Source organism: Cryptomeria japonica, chromosome 1 (assembly GCF_030272615.1).
Source record: "Cryptomeria japonica chromosome 1, Sugi_1.0, whole genome shotgun sequence".
Taxonomy (NCBI): domain Eukaryota; kingdom Viridiplantae; phylum Streptophyta; class Pinopsida; order Cupressales; family Cupressaceae; genus Cryptomeria; species Cryptomeria japonica.
The window spans coordinates 269249467-269269484 of NC_081405.1; the positions used below are offsets into that span (position 1 = coordinate 269249467).

The window sequence follows — 20018 nt, forward strand, 5'->3', positions numbered from 1 at the left end:
TCCTCAACTGAAAGACAATCCTCTCAAGTTCTTCCATCAATATAGGGGCCATAAGCTGCTCATTCATCTCCCCAGTAACAAGAGGAGGAATGCAAGCAAGAACCTGATTCTCCTCCTTCGCTTCCCCCTGAAACTCCTCACTGAAGAGGGTTCGGAAATGCTACAAAGACTCCCTAGATATCTCCCGCAAGGATAATAACACCTCACCTCTATTATTGACCAGAGCAGGATTGGAGTTACTGTGTGGTGCAGGAGCACCCATGGCATAAGGAAAATATATGGTCAAATTCATCATTTGAAATATAATTTATATTTGAAGGTCATTTATAATGTATTTGAATCCATTTGGAATGATTTGTAAGACTTGGAAGCCTAAAAATGTAAGCAAGTCCTAATTATGTCCTAGTTGTCCATATAGGCCCTTATAGGTCAAGATGGTCAAAATTGTATAAAAGGCCATGAGAAGGCTATCAAGTATGTAAAAAGGTATTAAATAGATTATTTGGACATGTTTATGAGGTTTTTACAATTTGGAGAGTCATTAGGAAAAAGTGTCAAAGTTGCAAGAAAATTGCAAAAGTGCAACATTTGCAAAAAATGTAAAAGTGCAAAAATTGCACATAAAGTTGTAAAAGGGAAGATGAAGGGTCATAAAGGTAGTTGGATGGTTTATAACTACCAAAGAGTCTATAAATATGTTTTATTGGTCGAACCAAATCATTATTGGAAGAATAGAGAAGAAAGGAGAACATTTTGAATACATTTTGGTGCATTCTACTATTGTTATTTTGGTTGGCTTTCCAGTTTTTGTGTTGGTTCTAGGTCTTGTACGACCATGTATGGCCTGGAAACCTTTGTATATGTATAATGTATAGTTATATATGTCAATTACCTTTCTTTTCCTTTTTTTTTGGATTATTATGTTTAGAAATGAAGAAGATATGGAAGTTTTGGTGAAAGTTGTTAATTGCAGATTTGATACTTCCTGAGAACAGTCACATTGCAGCGTATGGTATGAACTCATATGATATTATTAAGACCTATAAATAGACTTATTGGAAAGATATGTGAATCATATTTCTTTTCCCTTTGGTTTGAGGCATTTTTGTTTATATTTGTGGAAGTTATGAAGATTTTGGTGAAAACTGGTTTTAAACTGTCTTAAATGGAGTTGTTGGAAAGGGTTTGTACTTATCTTGTGATTTCACAATTGGAAAAATTAATGACTTGCATATTATGAAAGTAGACTCAGAGGACTCTCATTTGAGTATGGTATTGTTTTAGTTTGGTTAAGTATTTATTGTGAAATATGATGCCCTAGCAGGCAGCAAGCATACATTTCCCGGATTTATGACAGTCAAAATGGGTCTCGGTGTAGAGATGATAACTTTTTATTGCACTGTTGGATCGTTCTAAATTTTGGATATGGTTTTAAAAACATAGTTTTCTACAGCCTCACTGAAGCGATCTTCCAAATATGCGCAGGTTTTAAAGTTATTAATAACTGAGTACAGGTATATCAAACTGTCATTAACCGGTACAACATAATGCATTGTTTTGGTCTTGATTAATGTTCAAAGGGTTGTAAAATGATATGATGGATTTGATATTGTATTGGTTGGTTGATATTAATATTGTTTTGACTATAGAATAATGATTATGATCAGATTATGCCTCTAATACAAGTGAAGATGATGTGTTGAGATTGAAACTCCATGTTGATTTGGGGTTCTTGAAGGGTTTTACATGATGCTCCGCATCACTGTGACGTCTTGATTTCATAGAGTGGAAAAAGAGGTCATGTTCTTATTGCCTGCTTGAAGCCAATCAATGTGGGCCCTTTGTTTCCAGTAAATTTCTTCCCTAAGCTCCCATTCCTCTACGGCCCTGACAGCCCTCTCCTCCTTCTTAAGCAAAGCTTCAAACAAACTACTCTCTTTGATTTCCCTAGTGATGCCATTTAACTCTGTTTGTGTTGCTTTATTAGCATGAAAAATGTTCCCAAAACCTTGTCGATTCCATTGTTTAAGCTGGAACTTAACAAAATGCAGTTGCTTGGTGAAAGTATACATAGTTGTACCAAAGGCCGGCCTCCCCTTCCTCCACCACTGCTCAACCAAAGCAGGCATAGCAGGATCACGAAGCCACATAAGTTGGAATTTGAACGAAGGAGAGCGAGCAAACCAGGCCGCAGAAAAAACCAGCTTGATAGGCCAATGGTCTGACCCTCTCCAGTCAAGAATCTCAGAACTAGTGGACCACCCCCCACCAACCCAAAAACTAGAAACCAAAAATTGGTCCAACCTCTCAGCAATCCAATCCTCCCCATTGTCCTATTGTTCCAAGTGAACAGTCCATTACCGGGCTTAATGTCCACCAGATGTAATGATGAGATCCTATCTCGAAAGAGGAGAGACGGGGGCTCCAACCGCATGAAACCCCCTTCTTCTCACTCAACTCCAGGATAGCATTGAAATCTCCTGCCATAATCCAAGGATGGAAAGGGGCCAGCCTTCACATATATGAGATGTGAGACCATAAGTTCTGTTTGCCCTGGAAATCAATAGGAGCATAAATATTAGTAAATAAAATAAGATCTTCGGTCTCAAGACTAGAGGCAACCCCGGATAGCGAAGATCTGGAAGCCATCCACCTGACAGGGCGAATCCTTGAAGGGTTCCAAAGATAGGCCACCCCTCCGAAGGAGCCAGCAGCCCCAATACACTGACATTCACCTCACCCCTAGAGCTTCAGCGCCAGACCCATCATACTCTCCACTAAGAGTTTAGTTTCTTGCAAGAGCAGGACATCTCGTGAATGATTCCTGATCAAATCCTGAATAGCTTTTTGTCTAGGGCCACTATTCAAGCCCCTTACATTCCATGAGAGCACAATCATTTAGGAGGATTGGAAAAGTGAGAATCCAAAGTCTTCACCGACCCTGACTCTACCAAATTTTCTCCCATCAGTTTGATTTTATCTAAATCCTTCTTCCTGCTGACCTTTGAATTCTTCTCCATAGCACTTTTCTTGATATCCTTCTGATGCAGACCCAAGTGAACAGAAGACTTGTTACTCTTAGCCCCAACCGGTTCCAATTTCAGGGCTATCAGAGAGCCCTCCCCCCCAACCGCAACTACCTCCAAACCCAAAGTGATTCCTTGCTGGACTCCTATTGACTGGTCCATCTCCATTTGTTGGCTGCCAATCACTTGCAGGGCCTGAGTAAAATCCTCAATACCACTTTCCGGACCCCCTCCTGACGCACCTAGTTCCAAAGGAGTTAACCCTGGGTTCACTTCTTGATGGCTAAGGTCGTCCAAGGCCTCAAATCTGTTAAAGGTATCTTCCTCCTGTCTCTCTTGTAAGGACCTCTTATGTCCTCGATTCCTATTCCTTGTCTTAACTGAGACAAAACCATCAACGCCCTCTACCTCTGTCGACATAGGGGCTTTTCCTTTATCAGCCCTATCTTGGCTCTGAGCCGATTGTTGAGGTTGGCAAACCACTGGTTTATATCTAGGGCACTTACGCTGTAAATATCCATACTCATGACACAGACAACAACGAAAAGGTAAAGTCTCATAATCTAGCAGTTGGATCCATGAATAAGAACCCGCACTCATATCTATAGCATTTGGCAGAGGTTTACTAAGATCAATTTCAACACAGATACGAGCAAAAGTCATTACCTTTCTTCCTAGGGTTTGCGTTGAGGATCCCATTGGCTTCCCCAATAGTGCGGCCAGCATCCGTAGCACATCCTCCCAACAACATTCCACAGGAAAACGAGGCAAACGAACCCACACAAGAACCCTGTTTGGAAGCTCCTCCGATGGGTTAAACCCTGCATGCCAAGGCTTGATGAACAACCCCACCTGATTGTAAAAATACGGACCTCCCTCAAAGACCCTAATGCAATCCTCCATGCAGTTGAAGGTAACCATGAAATAGTTGTTTGCTAGCATCATAATCTCCATTTCCCCTTCCGACACCCAAGTCCTCTGCGCCCAGTTTTCCAAAAACTGCAGAGAAACCCTCATTCCCAAAAACTTGCAATAAAGTGAGTGTTTTGAAAAGTACTCAATGTCTTTAGCAATCAATTCAGGAGGAATAACCAGCTTCGGTCTCTCACTGCATCTCTCCAGGCAACCATTGGTCTTCATAATGCGAGAACCGCCAGCGGTCCCCGGTCCCAATTTAGGTGAGAAAAGGTTATTGTTAAAAGTCTTGATACTCTGGAATGGGGGTTTTGAACCCACTGCAGTGCGAAAATCCATGACTGGAGGAACATGCGATTCCTTACCACCACTACTCGTCATCGGAGCTCCGACAAAAAAACTAAGGAAAGAGAAAGACCCCCACCCCGAAGGGCCTTTCGAGGCAGCACCGGACTAGCAGGCCCACCCCTTAATGCACACTGAGAAGGAGTGCCTACCTAAACCCCTAACCCCTAAACCACCCACAGCAGCCCCCAACCCCCGACCACACGCAGACCACCCTCCTCCCCCCGCAGCTCCAAGCTGCACGCAGACCTCCCTCCACACATAGCCCCTCGAAACCCCCACGCCACCCACCGCAGAGCCTCCCCTGACCCCACCTACAACTCCTCTCCCCCGCAACGCTTGCACCAACTGCTCCCTGACGACCCACCTGCAGCTTCGCCTCCCGCGAGCTAGGGCAACAAAGCCCTAGCTCGGCAGCCCGAAGAAGCTTGCATGCGCACCATCAGTCCAACTTCCTACCAATTCGAATTTGGTTAATTAAAAACATATAAAATTTGAAAAAGTTAATTTATCTTTTTTTATTTTTTAAAGAAAATATTTATAAAAATGTCTATTTAAATTTTTATTTATTTATTAAAATTCATACTATTGTGAAATTTTATATTTTTATTTTTACTTAAATTTATTTAATAGAATAAATTAAATCCCTTTCTTCATCTCTCTCTCTCTCTCTCTCTCTCTCTCTCTCTCTCTCTCTCTCTCTCTCTCTCTCTCTCTCTCTCTCTCTTCTTATATCTCTATCTGCGTTTAAGTCTTTCTCCATTTCTCCTTCTCCCTCTCTCTACATCTTCTTCTCTATCTCCCTATCTCTTGTTGTCTTTATTTCCCCCTCTACCCCTCTCTATCTCTATTTATTTATCTCAATCTTCCTATCTTTATCTATCTTCATCTCTACCTCTATCGTCCTCTCTCCCCCTCTATATCTAGACATGTCCCCTCTCTGTAACCATCCATCTCCCTCTCTCTATACCTCTCTATCAATATCTCTTTGCCTTTTTACCTCCATCCCTCCATTTTTCTTCTTCCATCTCTCCCTATATCTATCTATTGCTCTCATTCTTTATTAAGATATTGTTTGAACAAACAACATCATTTGTTAGATGGGCTACAAATTGATCCCATGAATTATAATTATACACTAAATAAACTATTTATATTAATATTACTCTTGCACACACACACACACACACACATATATATATCTTATTTTTTATTTTTAAGATTCTACTCATTGTTATATTATAATATATAATTTATAATTAATATCATTAAAATTTTATTTAATATTACATCATAATTTATAGATTAATTTAATATTATTTTCTAAGTAGAGAAATAATCTTTATATAGTTAAAGTGATCCAATTAACTAGGAGAAAATTGCTTAGTAGAATTTCTTATAGACATCTTGTCATGGCTTTCTATGATCGTAAAATATGCACAAAATATATATGCAATTGTCCTTGGAATCTGTCAAGCTAATGAAAAATTAACATGTAGATAGAGTCGATACTAAAATCCTTGCACATCTCTCTCTCTCTCTCTCTCTCTGAGAGCTTATTGGTAATGGAGCCTAATTAACTTTCTCATTCAGAGGTTTTTCTGCAATTGCATTTCAGTCCTTGTAAGAGGATGCATAGTTGATTTGAAGCTATCACTTCTCCATTGATACCTTTTTCACAAAAAAACATCATTTGCTAAATGGCCTACCAATTGATGTCATGTATTGCATAAATGTATGCAAGAAATGGACCCTTTTATTCTAATTGAGTCTCCACACTTATTCGGCGTGCTCATTGGACACCAAAGTGCAATTGCTAGTTATACAAATTTCATCATTGCGATTAGAATAATTTTAAATGCCATTAATCAAATGCCTGCTTAAAATGGGAAAGGAAATCCAGCTGGAGGGTGACCCGCCACAAAAATCCAAATAATAAAATATCTTCGCGGATAAATCATTTAGGATTCCTCTGATGTATGTCGTTTAAGCTTGTTGGATTTGTCACTTCCTCGTGGCATTTGACCTCTCACGTCTTTTCAACTTTACCCACCCACTCAACATGGATAGAGATTTTCTGTATATTTTTCAAACTGATTTATGTACCAATTCAATCTGTTGTTGATGGACATGATGCAAACATAAGGGTACTGCCTTTTTGAATGCTTGCAGAGTACTCTGAAGAAATTATGGAAGTTTTCAAAAAAACTGCTCAACTGAATACAGGAGCCAAAATTCCATTGATCGGGTTGGGGACTACTGCTGTTGATCAGAATGAGGAGGTCATCAAGGCAGCCGTGACTACAGCTCTCCAGGTGTATTTCACTGTCCACAATATAAGTTTAACAATTGTCCTCTATTAGACCAATTAACAAAATAGGTTAGTACACTCTGGCTTCTGTTTTGTAGTTTTTCAGTTCTACAGTTGGGTTGGGTTGGTTTGGAACCCCTATTGAAATTAGTAGGTAGTGTGACTGGTGCTTTTGAAGGCTGACTAATTGGTTTGTACACTATTTCACTTGCTTTCATTTTGATGGGTCGCTCAGTCTCATCCAAAACATTGGCGTTAACAAAATGTACAGTTTTTTCTATCATTTAAAAATATCAGGGTTTCATAATTTATGATATTATCAATATTGTTTCTGGGTTGGGCTGTACACGAGTTTTTGAATTAATGTTTCAGATTAATTTCTTCTGTAGCTATCTAGCATTCTGATGATAGATCATAGAGTATATCTGAAACATTGATTCAAAAACTGTTACACATTCTAATTCAGATATAACATTGATCATTTTTTAACATATTATTTTATAGTTATAATTGTGAGTGAATGATTTTGTACTAATAATTTTTAAAGCTAATTACAGATATCAAGGGTTGCAGTTCAATGATTGAGCACCTTGATGAGGATAATGGGATATTCATTGATTATGTCATCAATCAAGATTCAGAACTCTCAGAAGTATGATATAAGAAATGAGGATGAGATCGTGTCTTAGGAAACTTTGGTGAAATAGATATCTTTTGTGAAATAGATACCCCAGTCTTGAATCTTAGCCAAAAAGATATCAACATAGAATTGTGATTCCAAATGAAATAGAAAAACAAACTTATGAAAGTCCACTCTAGATTGGGTTAGAGCTCTTCACTTATATATCCCAGATTGTATGTAAAATTGTATTTCATAGATGGGTTTAAACATTAGATCCTTTGTCTTGTCTATTCTATGTTAGATATACTTTCGCAGTAGCATTGACTTGTGATTGAACACTTCATGCATTGAGCAAATGTTGTTTTCAATTATATTCAACTTCTGCAAATTGAGACTGTTTGAGAACATTGTTATATAGTGTGATTGATGATGTTAAAGGACTAAGTATCATTTTAGTGATATATCACATATATGCTATAGGTGAACATTTTCTATTCTTATTTTCTTTATGCAGCTCATGAGTATCATTTTAGTAATCTTGCTTGTTTTGATGTATCAGTTTATGTTATAGGTGAACATTTTCTATTTCTATTTTTTTTATATATTTTATAATTAGCATTTTAATAATCTTGTTTATTTTGATATATCAGTCTAAGTTTATGTTATAGATGAACATTTTCTATTCCTATTTTCTGTATATAGCTCACCATTGAAAGGGGTTATGGTGAAGGGGGCAACGGCTATGCAGCCGTCAGCCTGCACATTTAACCGTATTAATTAATTAAAAACATTTTTTATTTATTTTCAGTTAATAAATAAATACGATCAAATGTACAGTCTAATGACTGCATAGACAAGAGTTTCTATTTTAACCTACAGTCTAATGACTGCATAGACAAGAGTTTCTATTTTAACCTACATATTCTTTTGCAGCACAATGAGCCGATGATGAAATTTGTGAACGTTAATGCAATTGGGTTGGTTGTTTCAACAATTATATTTGTAGGTAGGTTATCGACACTTTGACACAGCAAGCAGTTACAACTCAGAGCGTCCACTGGGGGAAGCTCTGCACATGGCTTTTCATAATGGACTTGTTAACCGAGAAGATGTATTTGTCACTACCAAACTATGGAGTAACCAACATGACGACCCGGTCACTGCAATCAAGAATAGTTTGAAGCATGATTTCCTCATTACAATTTCAGTCTCTTATATTATCTCCGTATTGCAGAACTTACTTCAAATTATTTCTTATATGCAGGAACTTACAAATAGATTACGTTGATCTCTACCTTATCCACTTACCTGTCAGATTTAGAAAAGAGGTTCCAATGTCCGCGTTTCTTGACCGCAAGCCTACCGAGCTGGGAACAGATGTGAATCCATATTACGGGCCTCAAGAAGACTACTTTTTACCCTTAGATATGAAGTCCACTTGGAATGGCATGGAGCAGTGCTTGGAGATGGGGCTTACCAAAGCCATTGGGGTTAGTAACTTTTCCTCTAAGAAGATTGAAGACCTATTGAGTCATGCTAAGATCCCTCCTGCAGTTGATCAGGTAATGAGTTACTTGGCATACGCCTCTTAGGTTGTATATATTTTTTCCTTTTTGTATTCTGAAACACCCTTAATATAACTTTGTACTTGTGAATCAGTGGGTAAACTTAACAAAATATGTAGATCCTTAAGATCTCTATTCCCCATTGAATCTTTGCTAATACATGGTACAGTGCAGAATTATATTCATAGTAAGTTTCTTCTTAGAAAGATGTGTAGATGTTCTTTGAGGTCTATGGAATGTAATTACAGGTAGAGATGCATCCACAATGGCAGCAAAAGAAGTTGAGAGATTATTGCAGCAAGCATAACATTCATGTGAGTGCATGGTCTCCTATGGGAGCTCCAAATACTTCATGGGGCTCAAATCTGGTGATGGATGACCCCCTCGTCCATGAAATTTCTCAAAAGTATGGAAAGACTAGAGCCCAGGTACTCGATCATATTTGAATCTTTTGATATTTTTCTTGAGATTACGAACCTAGGCTGGTAACTCATGTTACTGTCATGTAAATTCAGGTTATGTTAAGGTGGGGGGTAGAACAGGGAGTGAGTGTGCTGCCCAAGAGCTATAACAAAGACAGAATATTTTCAAATTTTCAAATATTTGATTGGTCTTTGACTCCGGAAGGTCATGATAAGATTGGCATGCTTAAGCAGGCTAAGTTATTTCGTGGGGATGCTTTCGTTAATAGCACAACCGGCCCCTATGAGACTGTTGAAGAATTATGGGATGGAGAGATTTAATCTTTAGAATTTGAAGGTCACATAGAACATTTGCTACTTACAAGAACAGTCCTTTCTTTTAAGCTCTGGTGTGATATAAAGTGAGGATGTAATATGTTTGGAGACAGCATTTATTGGTGGCAACAAACTTTTACGGATCAAGGAAATGCTGTTTTATATGCAAATATGCTTTCTTGATTGTGGTTTCATTTCAGCATTATTTAAGTTGTTATAGCTCAAAAATATGTTAGAAATGCAATGTCTAAACTGGGGTAACAAGTTGAGATGCTATCATTAGTAGGCTTTTTTTCAATAACTTAGACGTTGTTCTGGTTAAAAGTATTTCAACTATATGTTCAAAATAACAACCAATAGATATCGTTAGATTTCATATTAAAATATATGACAATGATGACTAAAATTTAATTGTTGATTAGAGATAAAATATGTTTTGAAGAGGTCTTAAAACTCTTTACAAGAGGCTGATTAACAGCAAAACTTTCACAACCACCTCACCAAAAAAGAAATTATCATGCAATTCGATAAACCTCAGCAAGTCTTTCTTCTTTTCTTCCAGAGATTTCTTTTTGTTAGCTCTGGTTCTGGTGCTAGACCCAGCATGTCCACTTGTATCCCCCAGAGCAGCTTTGTTAATCTCCTGAAATAAATTACTTTTATGGAGATCCAAAAGCTTATCAGTAAGAAATTTAGTTCCAGCTATATTGTTGCTCATCGTACATTTACTGATCTACACAGCATGCTCATGATTGTCTTTTATGATCGTCAATTCATTCTTCAGAGAGGTGGCTCTATCATTGATATCTTGTTTCCACTCGTCCACAATTAGTTCAGCCTCAAATTCACTACTAATATTGAAGGTGGGAAAGGGGCGATTTTGGGATAGCTTGAAGGCAAGAAATAATAGATGTTTGCAGAAAAAGGTATAAAGGAAGGGCATGAAAATAGAACCATGGAAAGGCAAAATCTATGTAGTTATGGATTGTACATTTGATGTATTAATGTATTAATTAATTAATTAAAAAGTTATTTTTTTTACTTTCAATTAATTAATAAATAGTCAAAAGTACATAGACAAAAGTCTAACGAAAAGAACAAATTACATGACTTATATTCAAGGTATTTTGTATTCCTTCCAATTCATATTTCTTGGTATAATTTTCATCACTTAATTTGATTTAGTTGTAAAAGCAATTTCTTTTACACTGATATCATTTATTTACAAGAGTTTCATTTGAAATAGGAACCATTTGCCTAAAATCTTTACCTTGATAGATTCCAAGTATGAATGAGTTTATTGTGTTGCTTAGATTCCAATAGTTGCTATAGCACTTCTTGTTGCACCAATAGTTGTGACTTTAAAGTTATGAGTGTTGATTATGACTACCTATAATTGAATGAAATGGATTCCTTAGATCTAAAAAGCAACAAATCATGTGATCCCACTTTCTTTTAGGGCCTTTTTGGACACCTAGGCAAAAAACATGTCGGTGTGGCATCATATTTGTTGATATGGCCTTGAAATCTTAGTTATAAGCAAGGGACTAGCTAAATAAGCTATTGTAAAAAATTGGGAGTGATTTGATATTTCCATATAGGATTTTGAGAAGCATGAAGTTAGGGTGCTCAACTATTGGGTCCTCTCCCTTGGATCTTCTTTTTTCAAAGTGAAGAGTTCTATTTTTCGTAGAGAAATTTGGGACAAGGTTTGAGTTTTCTTCCATAAATATAGCACATAACAATGCTTAGCTATCTTAAAATTTATAAAAGGGGTCATAGTTGAGTATTCTCCCTTTGATTTTAGATGTCTTTAAATGCTATTTTTATTTATGTAGCACATTTGAGATCTATATAACATTGGTCATACATGAATGTATGTAATTTTGAAGAAACATCTATCTCCTTGAGCATGGTAGGAACATGGAATGAGGTATCTTAAGATTTATAAAGGGGTCATAGTTGAGTATTCTCCATTTGAGTTTAGATGTCACTAAATATCATTTTTAATTATGTAGCACATTCAAGATCTATATAACATTGGTCATGCACGAATGTATGTAATTTTGAAAAAAGATCTCTCTCCCTGAATATGGTAGGAACATGGAATGAGGTATCCAAATATTTTTGGATAGGGTAGAGGACAAGCATAGTGTGATTAGAGAAAAATGAAACTATAATTTGCTTATTGGGCATCCTCAAGATTGTTGGCATTTGGTGTACAACATTATGTGGTGCTATGCAGAGGTCCTTTTGGTAAACCATTAAGTCAGATGGTTCTCTTTTCAAATTAGGCTCTTGAGGTGAGTGGGTAGTTTTATATTTATATGTGTCTCACATATCTTTTGTAATAAATAAAATATTATATCATTTATGCTCACTCAAAACTCCTTCCAATAGAGGTCTCATAAAATATGTAAATTTATCCATCTAGTAGAGCAGTCATTGTGCTTTTACCTTTGTTAGGGTGGTGTTGTTCCTCAAGCTTAATATACTCAATTGCAATGATGAAATTACCAAATTGATAGTAAGATGATAATTATAATAAGTTGTTGATAATGTTTTTAATGGATACCGTTTTAAATGGATTGTTCAAATGGGTTGACTTAGTAAAGGATTGTCGTGTTACACCTTAGGATAAACAAATCAAAGGATAAGAATGCTATTAATATTATGAGAAAGAGTGCATCCTTATATAAACAAATCAAAAGGATAAGAATTCTATTAATATAATGAGAAAGAGTTCATCCTTAAATAGTGATTTGATGGATTTAATTTGGTTCAAATCAAGAACTATTCATGCTAGAAGTAAGATTATATTATTAAGAGTCTTTCAAAGAGTGTTATATCATTGTGTGAATATGATATCAATATCATTGAACCATGTCATAGCAGGACATCTTCATAGATCCATTTGAAGCTTTGCATAATTATTGCAATAAAATCATCTTTTGATTACTTTTGTCTTGTGTTCAAATATGTTCAATATATATTGTTGGTTATGTATATTATTACATATAGTTTGATTATGATAATGTTAGCAAATATTATATGAATTGAGTAACAATGAAGCTTGACTTCTACCGAATGAGGTGGGATATGAAACATGTGTGTGTGTGTGTGTGTTTGTGAGGTAATTGTATATGCAACTCACTACCTTATTGGCCTCAACATAAGATGATACATAATTATCATATACATGTTTTTATTATTCAATATAGCATTACATCTCTTGTGGGAAATTCTAAATGGTTATGTAGTTGTACATTGGGATATATGTGATTGATAAAAAAATTGAGTTGGAAAAAATATTAGATATAATCGTGTGGTCACTTAAGTGTGAGAAAATCTATTGTAGTGGAAACACGTTTGATAAGTTCCTTTAATGTCATGGCATCCTCCTCATTTAGTGCAATAATAATATGCTATAATATGACTATAAGATATCAAATGATTCATGGGGTAGAAAAACCTCCATATTAAATATATTACGTAAAATTTGAATGGAAGTGTTTTCATATGGGTTTGTGTAAACTAGGGTAGTTTTAGGTTGAGCAATAAATTTAGCCCGTAGGTTGACAAAACCAACCTTGGGATGTTCAAATTGGTTTATGAATTATAACCAAAGGACTTTGAGTGAAACCCGCAATATCCTTAAAGGGAAGTGCTATAGGAAGTGCTATAGTATAGGTTGGTAAAGTATGAACTTAGTCATGATTTCCCAACTATGATCATGTTGGATTAATTAATGAAACATTAATTATGGAAAATATGTGTTCAGTTTATTTGAAGTTTGAGAGACGTAGCAAGGAGAACTGCATGTAACTTTGATTCATTTGGAAGTGGGTATGTTAGTGGTCCTTGGGTGTAGGATGCTCCTGTGACCTCAAGTTTGTAGGGGTGGGGGGGGGGTCTAGAGGGGATAACCCCAAGTTGTGGTGTTGTTCCTAATTGGTTTGACCTTATCTCTTTAGTAGGTTTGAGATGCTGAAATGGGTTATGAAAGAAAGAAGAAAAGTTGATAATTTGTATTTAAAACATAATGTGTTTTGGAATATTGATTTGAATGAAGTGAATGGGTTGACTACCTTATGGTTGATATTGGTTATTTGTACTTGATGAGTGGAGGTCATCTTGTGTTGGTTCAAAGTTAATTCATGTGATGTGAAATTTAAACGTGGACCTATAATAATTTATGTATATAGATCAACCAATTGTGATCTACTTGTTTTGACTTGGGAACCTCTCTTCCAATTATAGTGTTGAGCAGGGTACAAGCACTAACTTTACAACTATGGGTGGAGTAAGAGCCCTACAAGGGCATATGTAGAGGTTGCATATGTCTAATATGTAGGCTACCCTTCCCAATCTGAGGTGATCATTGATGGAAATCCTATTACCAATTTAGAGATAACCATATCGATGCTAGAAATTGACAATAGTCAAGAAGTGACATTGGAGAATGATTCTAGTCAAGGAGAATATTGTGCCCACAGATTGTTAACCGTACCACATAGATAGAAGGACAAATTTCACTAGGAGTATGTGGACCTTGGGGAAAGTAGCATGCCAACAATGAACATCCTTAGTTGCTTAGTCATTTGATGGACTATAGGGAAGATAAGTTTTAATGAAGAAAATGTAGGCAACAATTAGACCAACCTCATAGTATAATTTGGGCATATCTTAATGTGAAAATGGTATACTTGACCTTGTTGGGATGAGGATGGACACTTGATGTAGTATGAGATACATCAAATCCTATTCTCACTTGCTCATTTTGTGTAGAAGATTGGGGAAAATAATGTGAAGCATGGTGTAGTGTGCAATGCACTGACATTCCTTTTATCTAGGATGCACTATTGGCAAGTAATAGTTAGCCATTGTGGATGCGTTAGTCTCTCATTATGTATATGTTAGTCACTATGTATATGACACAGCGTGGAGCTAGTCACTATGTATATGTGACGTATGATAGAGGTAGTCACTGAGTATATGTGACATATGCTTTAGAGCTAGTCACTATGTATATGTGATGTATGCTGGACATAGCCACTATAGATATGTGATATGTACAATCCCTTCATGTTGTGATGTGCACTTGAGTCACTTTCTAAGGAATTGGGGAATTATAAAAGGATATGAGCCTTGTGTAATTGTGTATGTTTGTACACTACTTGATGGCAATTAGTTATTAGACTGAGTTTGACAAACAAACCTATTTTAAAATGTTAATCCCATGAGGATCTGGTTAATACTGAGAGGGGGGGGTGAATTGGTATAAAGACAAATTCAAACTTTAACTCAAAATCAAACTTATCTCAGATCTGAAACCATGTAAAAAATATCTCAACTTCTGTAATCAAATATAATAACCTCTTTATCAGATTTGCTCAACACACTAATTAAATCATTTACCAATACTTTCACCACCAAAGAAATCATATAAACTTGATCATTTACCAACACATTAACCTTATCAATCAGATCAAATACTTTCTCAAACAACTTCTTATCGATACCGGTAACCTTTGATAAAGTTATGATAAAACATCATAATCGATGTCTCAGAAATAATGCATGAAATGAAATATAAACAAGAACATCACATGAAAAACATTCCACACATGAACACCATAAGTTTTTGACATGGAAAACTAAATAGGGAAAAACCACGGTGGGAGTTAGCACCCACAAATATTTGTACTCTTTTGAAGTACGCCCTGTTAGGAGCCACTCGGTTAGGGGATTTGCCTTGCAGTCTGATCAGGAGCTTGATGATCTGTTAGGATCAACCTCGTGAGAGGATTTAACACTCTTTTGAGATTTTCAATGTTAGGGGACTTAAATGTTTAAGGCCTGTTAGGAACTACCTAGTTAAGGGATTTAACCTGTTGCAACTATTAGGGAACAACAGGTAAGAAAATGATTTGTTTACTTCTCTGCTTGCTTGATCAAATACAAATATACACAACACTCTGCAACTCTTAGGAATATCTCACACTTCACTTGGACGACTTAACACATTTTCTAAGACCATCGACATAATAAACATCAACTGTGTCAACCTAAATAGCCATCTCAACTAGGTCGGCTACAAAACCTAATTACATCATGAATTTACAATTAGATCACAATAGATCATCATAGATTGTTATACAGATCATTACAACAAATTACAATGCAATATCAATCGTTGGTTGATCTTAACTCATCGCGAAAATCCGATATGTATCCTCAAAACACTCTACTAAGTGTTTTGCTGATTCCCAAGAAAATCTTCCTTGAATCGTGCCAAAACAACTATCAAATCTTTCACGCAGGTTGTGTCATGTTACCAACTTCATGTAGACTCGTTGTCGATCACCGTCATAACAAAAATCATTATCGGTTTGATGATTTATTCACCGGTCCTTAAACCCTACTAAAACCTTAGCAAAACTTCATCAGAAATTTGAAACATGCCTTCCGATAATCATTACAAGTTCTGGTTCCAGTCATATACACCTTTCCATGATACAAGTTCACCATCCAAACCACAAATCACCGGTCATCGCCAATCAACCGATCCAATCAAAATAATTATGTTTTACCGGTTAAAGTCCTATTTCACAAATTGTAGTTCATTGTCAGTAAACCTTGTCTTTCGATAAACCAAATTGCTTAGATGACAAAACAAAACATTAGGAACATCTGTTGCCATCAATGACAACACAAATAATTGATCATGTCATCTATTCATAGAATCTCAATCTATTCATCACAAATAGACTTCTATCCTTTATTGATACAGTCATCCAACTTCAACTGCATCACCTGATCTGCATCAGCTATGCCAAATCCTAACAATCTCCCCCTTTGGCATTGATGGCAACACTAATCAGATATACAATCAGAATAACATCATCATCTGCAACTTTCTTGCCGATATCACATCTCTATCGATTTTCCTTTTGTCATCTCCCCCTTAACCAGTGCTTCACTCAATCTGATCTTCAACTTCTCACATGTCTGCCATATCTGATTTCTATTCTTTTCTTCTCCCCCTTTGACAACAATGCCAAAGATGTAAATGCATCACTTGTCTTTAATTTTGTTGCTGCCTCTTTCATCATCTCTGCTACATAAATCAGAAAAATTATAACAAGGCATTAAATCATAACTTTAAATCAAACTTGCTCCCCAAAGGAGTATTTTGTAGCTTCATCAATCCTTAGTGAAAAATAAACATGAAATCCACATGATTGATGGATCTCCATTATTTTAGTTCTGGGTGGACTTTGCACATGATTTGGAATTGATTTTGCATATGGTAGGTGGACTTTGCTTGCTATTGAGGAACTTTTCCCATGAGGTAGGGTGGACTTGGGGATGGCACAAGGAATTTTGTCATGTTGCTAGGCAGACTTAAATTTTGACCTATTCCCTTTAAAATGCCAACACTTACCCATTTCTTGACCCATTCCTTGGTTGGACTCCATGGTGAATTGGAAATTTTCACACCAAGGTGGTGGACTTTGTGAGTGATCAAGGAATATTGCCAGCCTCCCTAGGGTGGACTTTACCTCTCAATAGGAAATTTTCATGATATTGCCCTACTTAACCAAAAATTCTTATCCTTTTCCCAACACTTAATCACTTTTCTTACCCCTTCCTAGGGTAGACTTCACACAAGGTCAGGAAAGATTTCGCTACGTTTGGGTGGAGTTTGCACAATGCCAAGAAAGATTTCACATCACCTAGGGCAGACTTGCAATGCTCACAAGGAAGATTTCTCCATGGCATGGGCAGACTTCAAGGTAGCATTGGAAAGTTTGATGCTTCCCAAGGCAGACTTCGTGTCTAGATGATGAACTTTCTTCATGCCTTGGTAGAGTTCATCATTGACTGGAAACTTTCACCATGGCCTAATATTTACTTAAAAAATTTCCTCTTTCCCAAGTGACCTTAAGGATTTGAACAAGGAATTTCTTGATTTTGATTCCAACTTAACCATTTCGTCATGATCTTCAACTAGCTTTTCAAGAATATATCTTCTAGATTTGAAAGTCATTCCATACTTGGTTTGCTCTAGATGAATTCTTCCAACCTGACGCCTCTTCTGACCCCGAAACCATCCATGACCTCGAAAAAAGCAAAAAAACAACTTTCTATTTTTAGAAAAAAGCAGGTCCCTGGATTGGTCCCAAAATGTCAAAAACAAAACTTTATAAATTTAGAAAAAATCAAAAAAGAAAATTTCCTAAAAATAGGAAGTTGTCAGAATTGACCCTAAGAAATTGCAATTCTACTCCTTTGACCTATCCGAGCTCATCTATAGCATCAAAACATTCTTTCGACCATTCCTTCACTTTACTAACTTTGATGACTCCTCCAAATTTCACAAAACTTGACTAATTTATATGGCTTAGAGACTGGAGACAAAACTGCTAAGATGCCAAAACCTAATCTAAAAAGCAAAAAGAGGGGATCCCCATTTGCAATGGGCAATGCGTGATTACGTCACAATAGGAAGGAAATAAGAATTTGATATTGAAGGCTAGAGGAAGCAATCTTGAGTCATATACATCCAGATTTGAGAAAATTCCTCACCAAACTGAATAATTCCAAACCTGAAACTTCATTTCCAGAATTTCAAAATTATTTCCTGATTGTAAAGGAGAAATCAGGTCTTAACATTCATTTTTCTAGAAATGAGGTCAAGATGAGGGTATTTAAGTCATTTTGAGAGGCATTATTTGATGATATTTTACAAATCCAAAGAGGGTTTGAGATACAATTCATTTCATAATGTTTTGAGGGATATTTTCATGAAATAATTTTAAGTTCTTCAAATGAATTTAAAGTGCAAAACTTTGAACTAACATTTTCCTCTCACGATGTTTTTGCATTTCATTTTTATTCACAATCGGAATTCAAGGTGTTTTCCTTTTTAGGTAATGCAAGGAATGAATGCATGGAATGATCCAAAAAAATGATGGCGAATAAAGGAGATGGACTTAACAATGCAAAGGAGATCAAGGTTCAAAAAAATGTCAAGGAAAGATATTACAATATGAAGGACTCAACAATACAAAGAAGTAGATGGAACAACTTGAAAGGCAAGAGGATGCAAAGATAAAAAACATTAAGAAGTATTTCAAAGATGAGGATGGAAGTGCAAAAGATAAGATTAAGAAAGACATTTTGAAGTTTCAGAAGAGTTAATCAAAGTTAAAAATGAAAGACTTCTATATGATGATAGAGAAGTGGAGTTGAACCAAAGAAGTTAGTTGAAGAAGAAGAAAGTTCACAAGATGATGCAATTTGGGAATATGAACCATCATAACTAACATGGTGTCTACTCACCTCCACCAATCAAATAATCCAAGGATTATCATGTCTAGATTCATTGAACCTAACTCCTACAAAGAGGGAAATTGGCATGTGGAATTACATTTAATATGATTTTACAACTAATTTTTTATTGGTCTTTTTTTTTTCTCAAAAGGATGTCCATTTAAGGACTTGTAATTTTCTCATTGGATGGCATTAAATGTATGAGGTGGTAGTTATAACCAACTCCACTTAGGGTTTCATTGAATTATCTTGGTTGTTGATTTAGAATCAATTTGGGCCCTACATTTTGTAACTCAAAGTCTATAAAAGGCTTGACCTTTTCATTTGTAAAGGTTAATAGTGATAGTAGTAGATCAAAAATTGTTGCCAAGACTATGTTGGAATAAATACATAATTTTCATTGAAGATATGGGTGGATCCTTGCATGTTGTTTCAACATTTTGCATGGTTTCTATTTCTCAAGTATTAGTTGAAGTTCATTGATTGTATGGAAAAATGTGAAGATGTTTGATGGAATTCCGATTCATACCATTTGTAGTTTTTTTATTGCAAATTGTAGTGTATGGTTAGTTTGAACTTTACTAGGCAATAGTTTGATTGTGGATGTTCATTTGGATTGCACCAACATTGTGTATTCAGGTGGATGTTTACAATATGAAAACCTTTCATTACCTTTGGAGATCACATTAGTTTTGTGTAGTTGTTTCCTCATGTCAAAGTAAAGCTTGATTTATGAGATCCATCTATCTAAAGCACTATCCATTATCATCATTTTCCATAGGTCTTAGATTAAATTCCCAAACCCTTATCTTTTGTCCTTTTGTTCAAAGAGTTTAAGTTAGTTTAGGAAGAGAGCATCACTTAAATTGCTATATCGGATGTTCAATTTCTAGTTGTTTTGTGGAAGTGAAAATCATAAGTCCCTTTGTGTAAACAACAAATCACATCATTTCACTGAGTCTATTCATTTTAATGTCAAGACTTGATGGTAGGAGCCTTGGGGTGACCTTAACCGATCACATTGTTTAACAATCAAGGCTTCCTTGTTCAAGAGAGGATACAATACTTGGTATTTTATTCTGCGTTTGAGAGTGTCACAAAACACCCATCAACACAACCAATATTTAAATTTCATATTTTAGGAGAAAATTTTATGAC

The 20018-nt window shown here is 36.0% G+C and overlaps 1 protein-coding gene across 1 annotated transcript; it reads left to right on the plus strand.

The window, feature by feature from the left end:
- Positions 1-6320: 6320 nt before the first annotated feature.
- LOC131075733 (aldo-keto reductase family 4 member C11) lies at positions 6321-9691 on the plus strand. The gene is made up of 5 exons (XM_058012610.2): positions 6321-6601; positions 8226-8401; positions 8484-8781; positions 9033-9212; positions 9300-9691. Exons 1-5 carry the CDS (start codon positions 6449-6451, stop codon positions 9525-9527), a joined length of 1035 nt encoding a protein of 344 aa, XP_057868593.1. The 5' UTR covers positions 6321-6448; the 3' UTR covers positions 9528-9691.
- Positions 9692-20018: the final 10327 nt, after the last annotated feature.

Coding starts and splice junctions, on each gene's coding strand:
- LOC131075733 (XM_058012610.2), top strand. CDS start 6,449: ATGCTTGCAGAGTACTCTGAAGAAATTATGGAAGTTTTCAAAAAAACT. Junction 8,782..9,032: donor TCCCTCCTGCAGTTGATCAG/GTAATGAGTTAC, acceptor ATGTAATTACAG/GTAGAGATGCATCCACAATG. Junction 9,213..9,299: donor ATGGAAAGACTAGAGCCCAG/GTACTCGATCAT, acceptor ATGTAAATTCAG/GTTATGTTAAGGTGGGGGGT.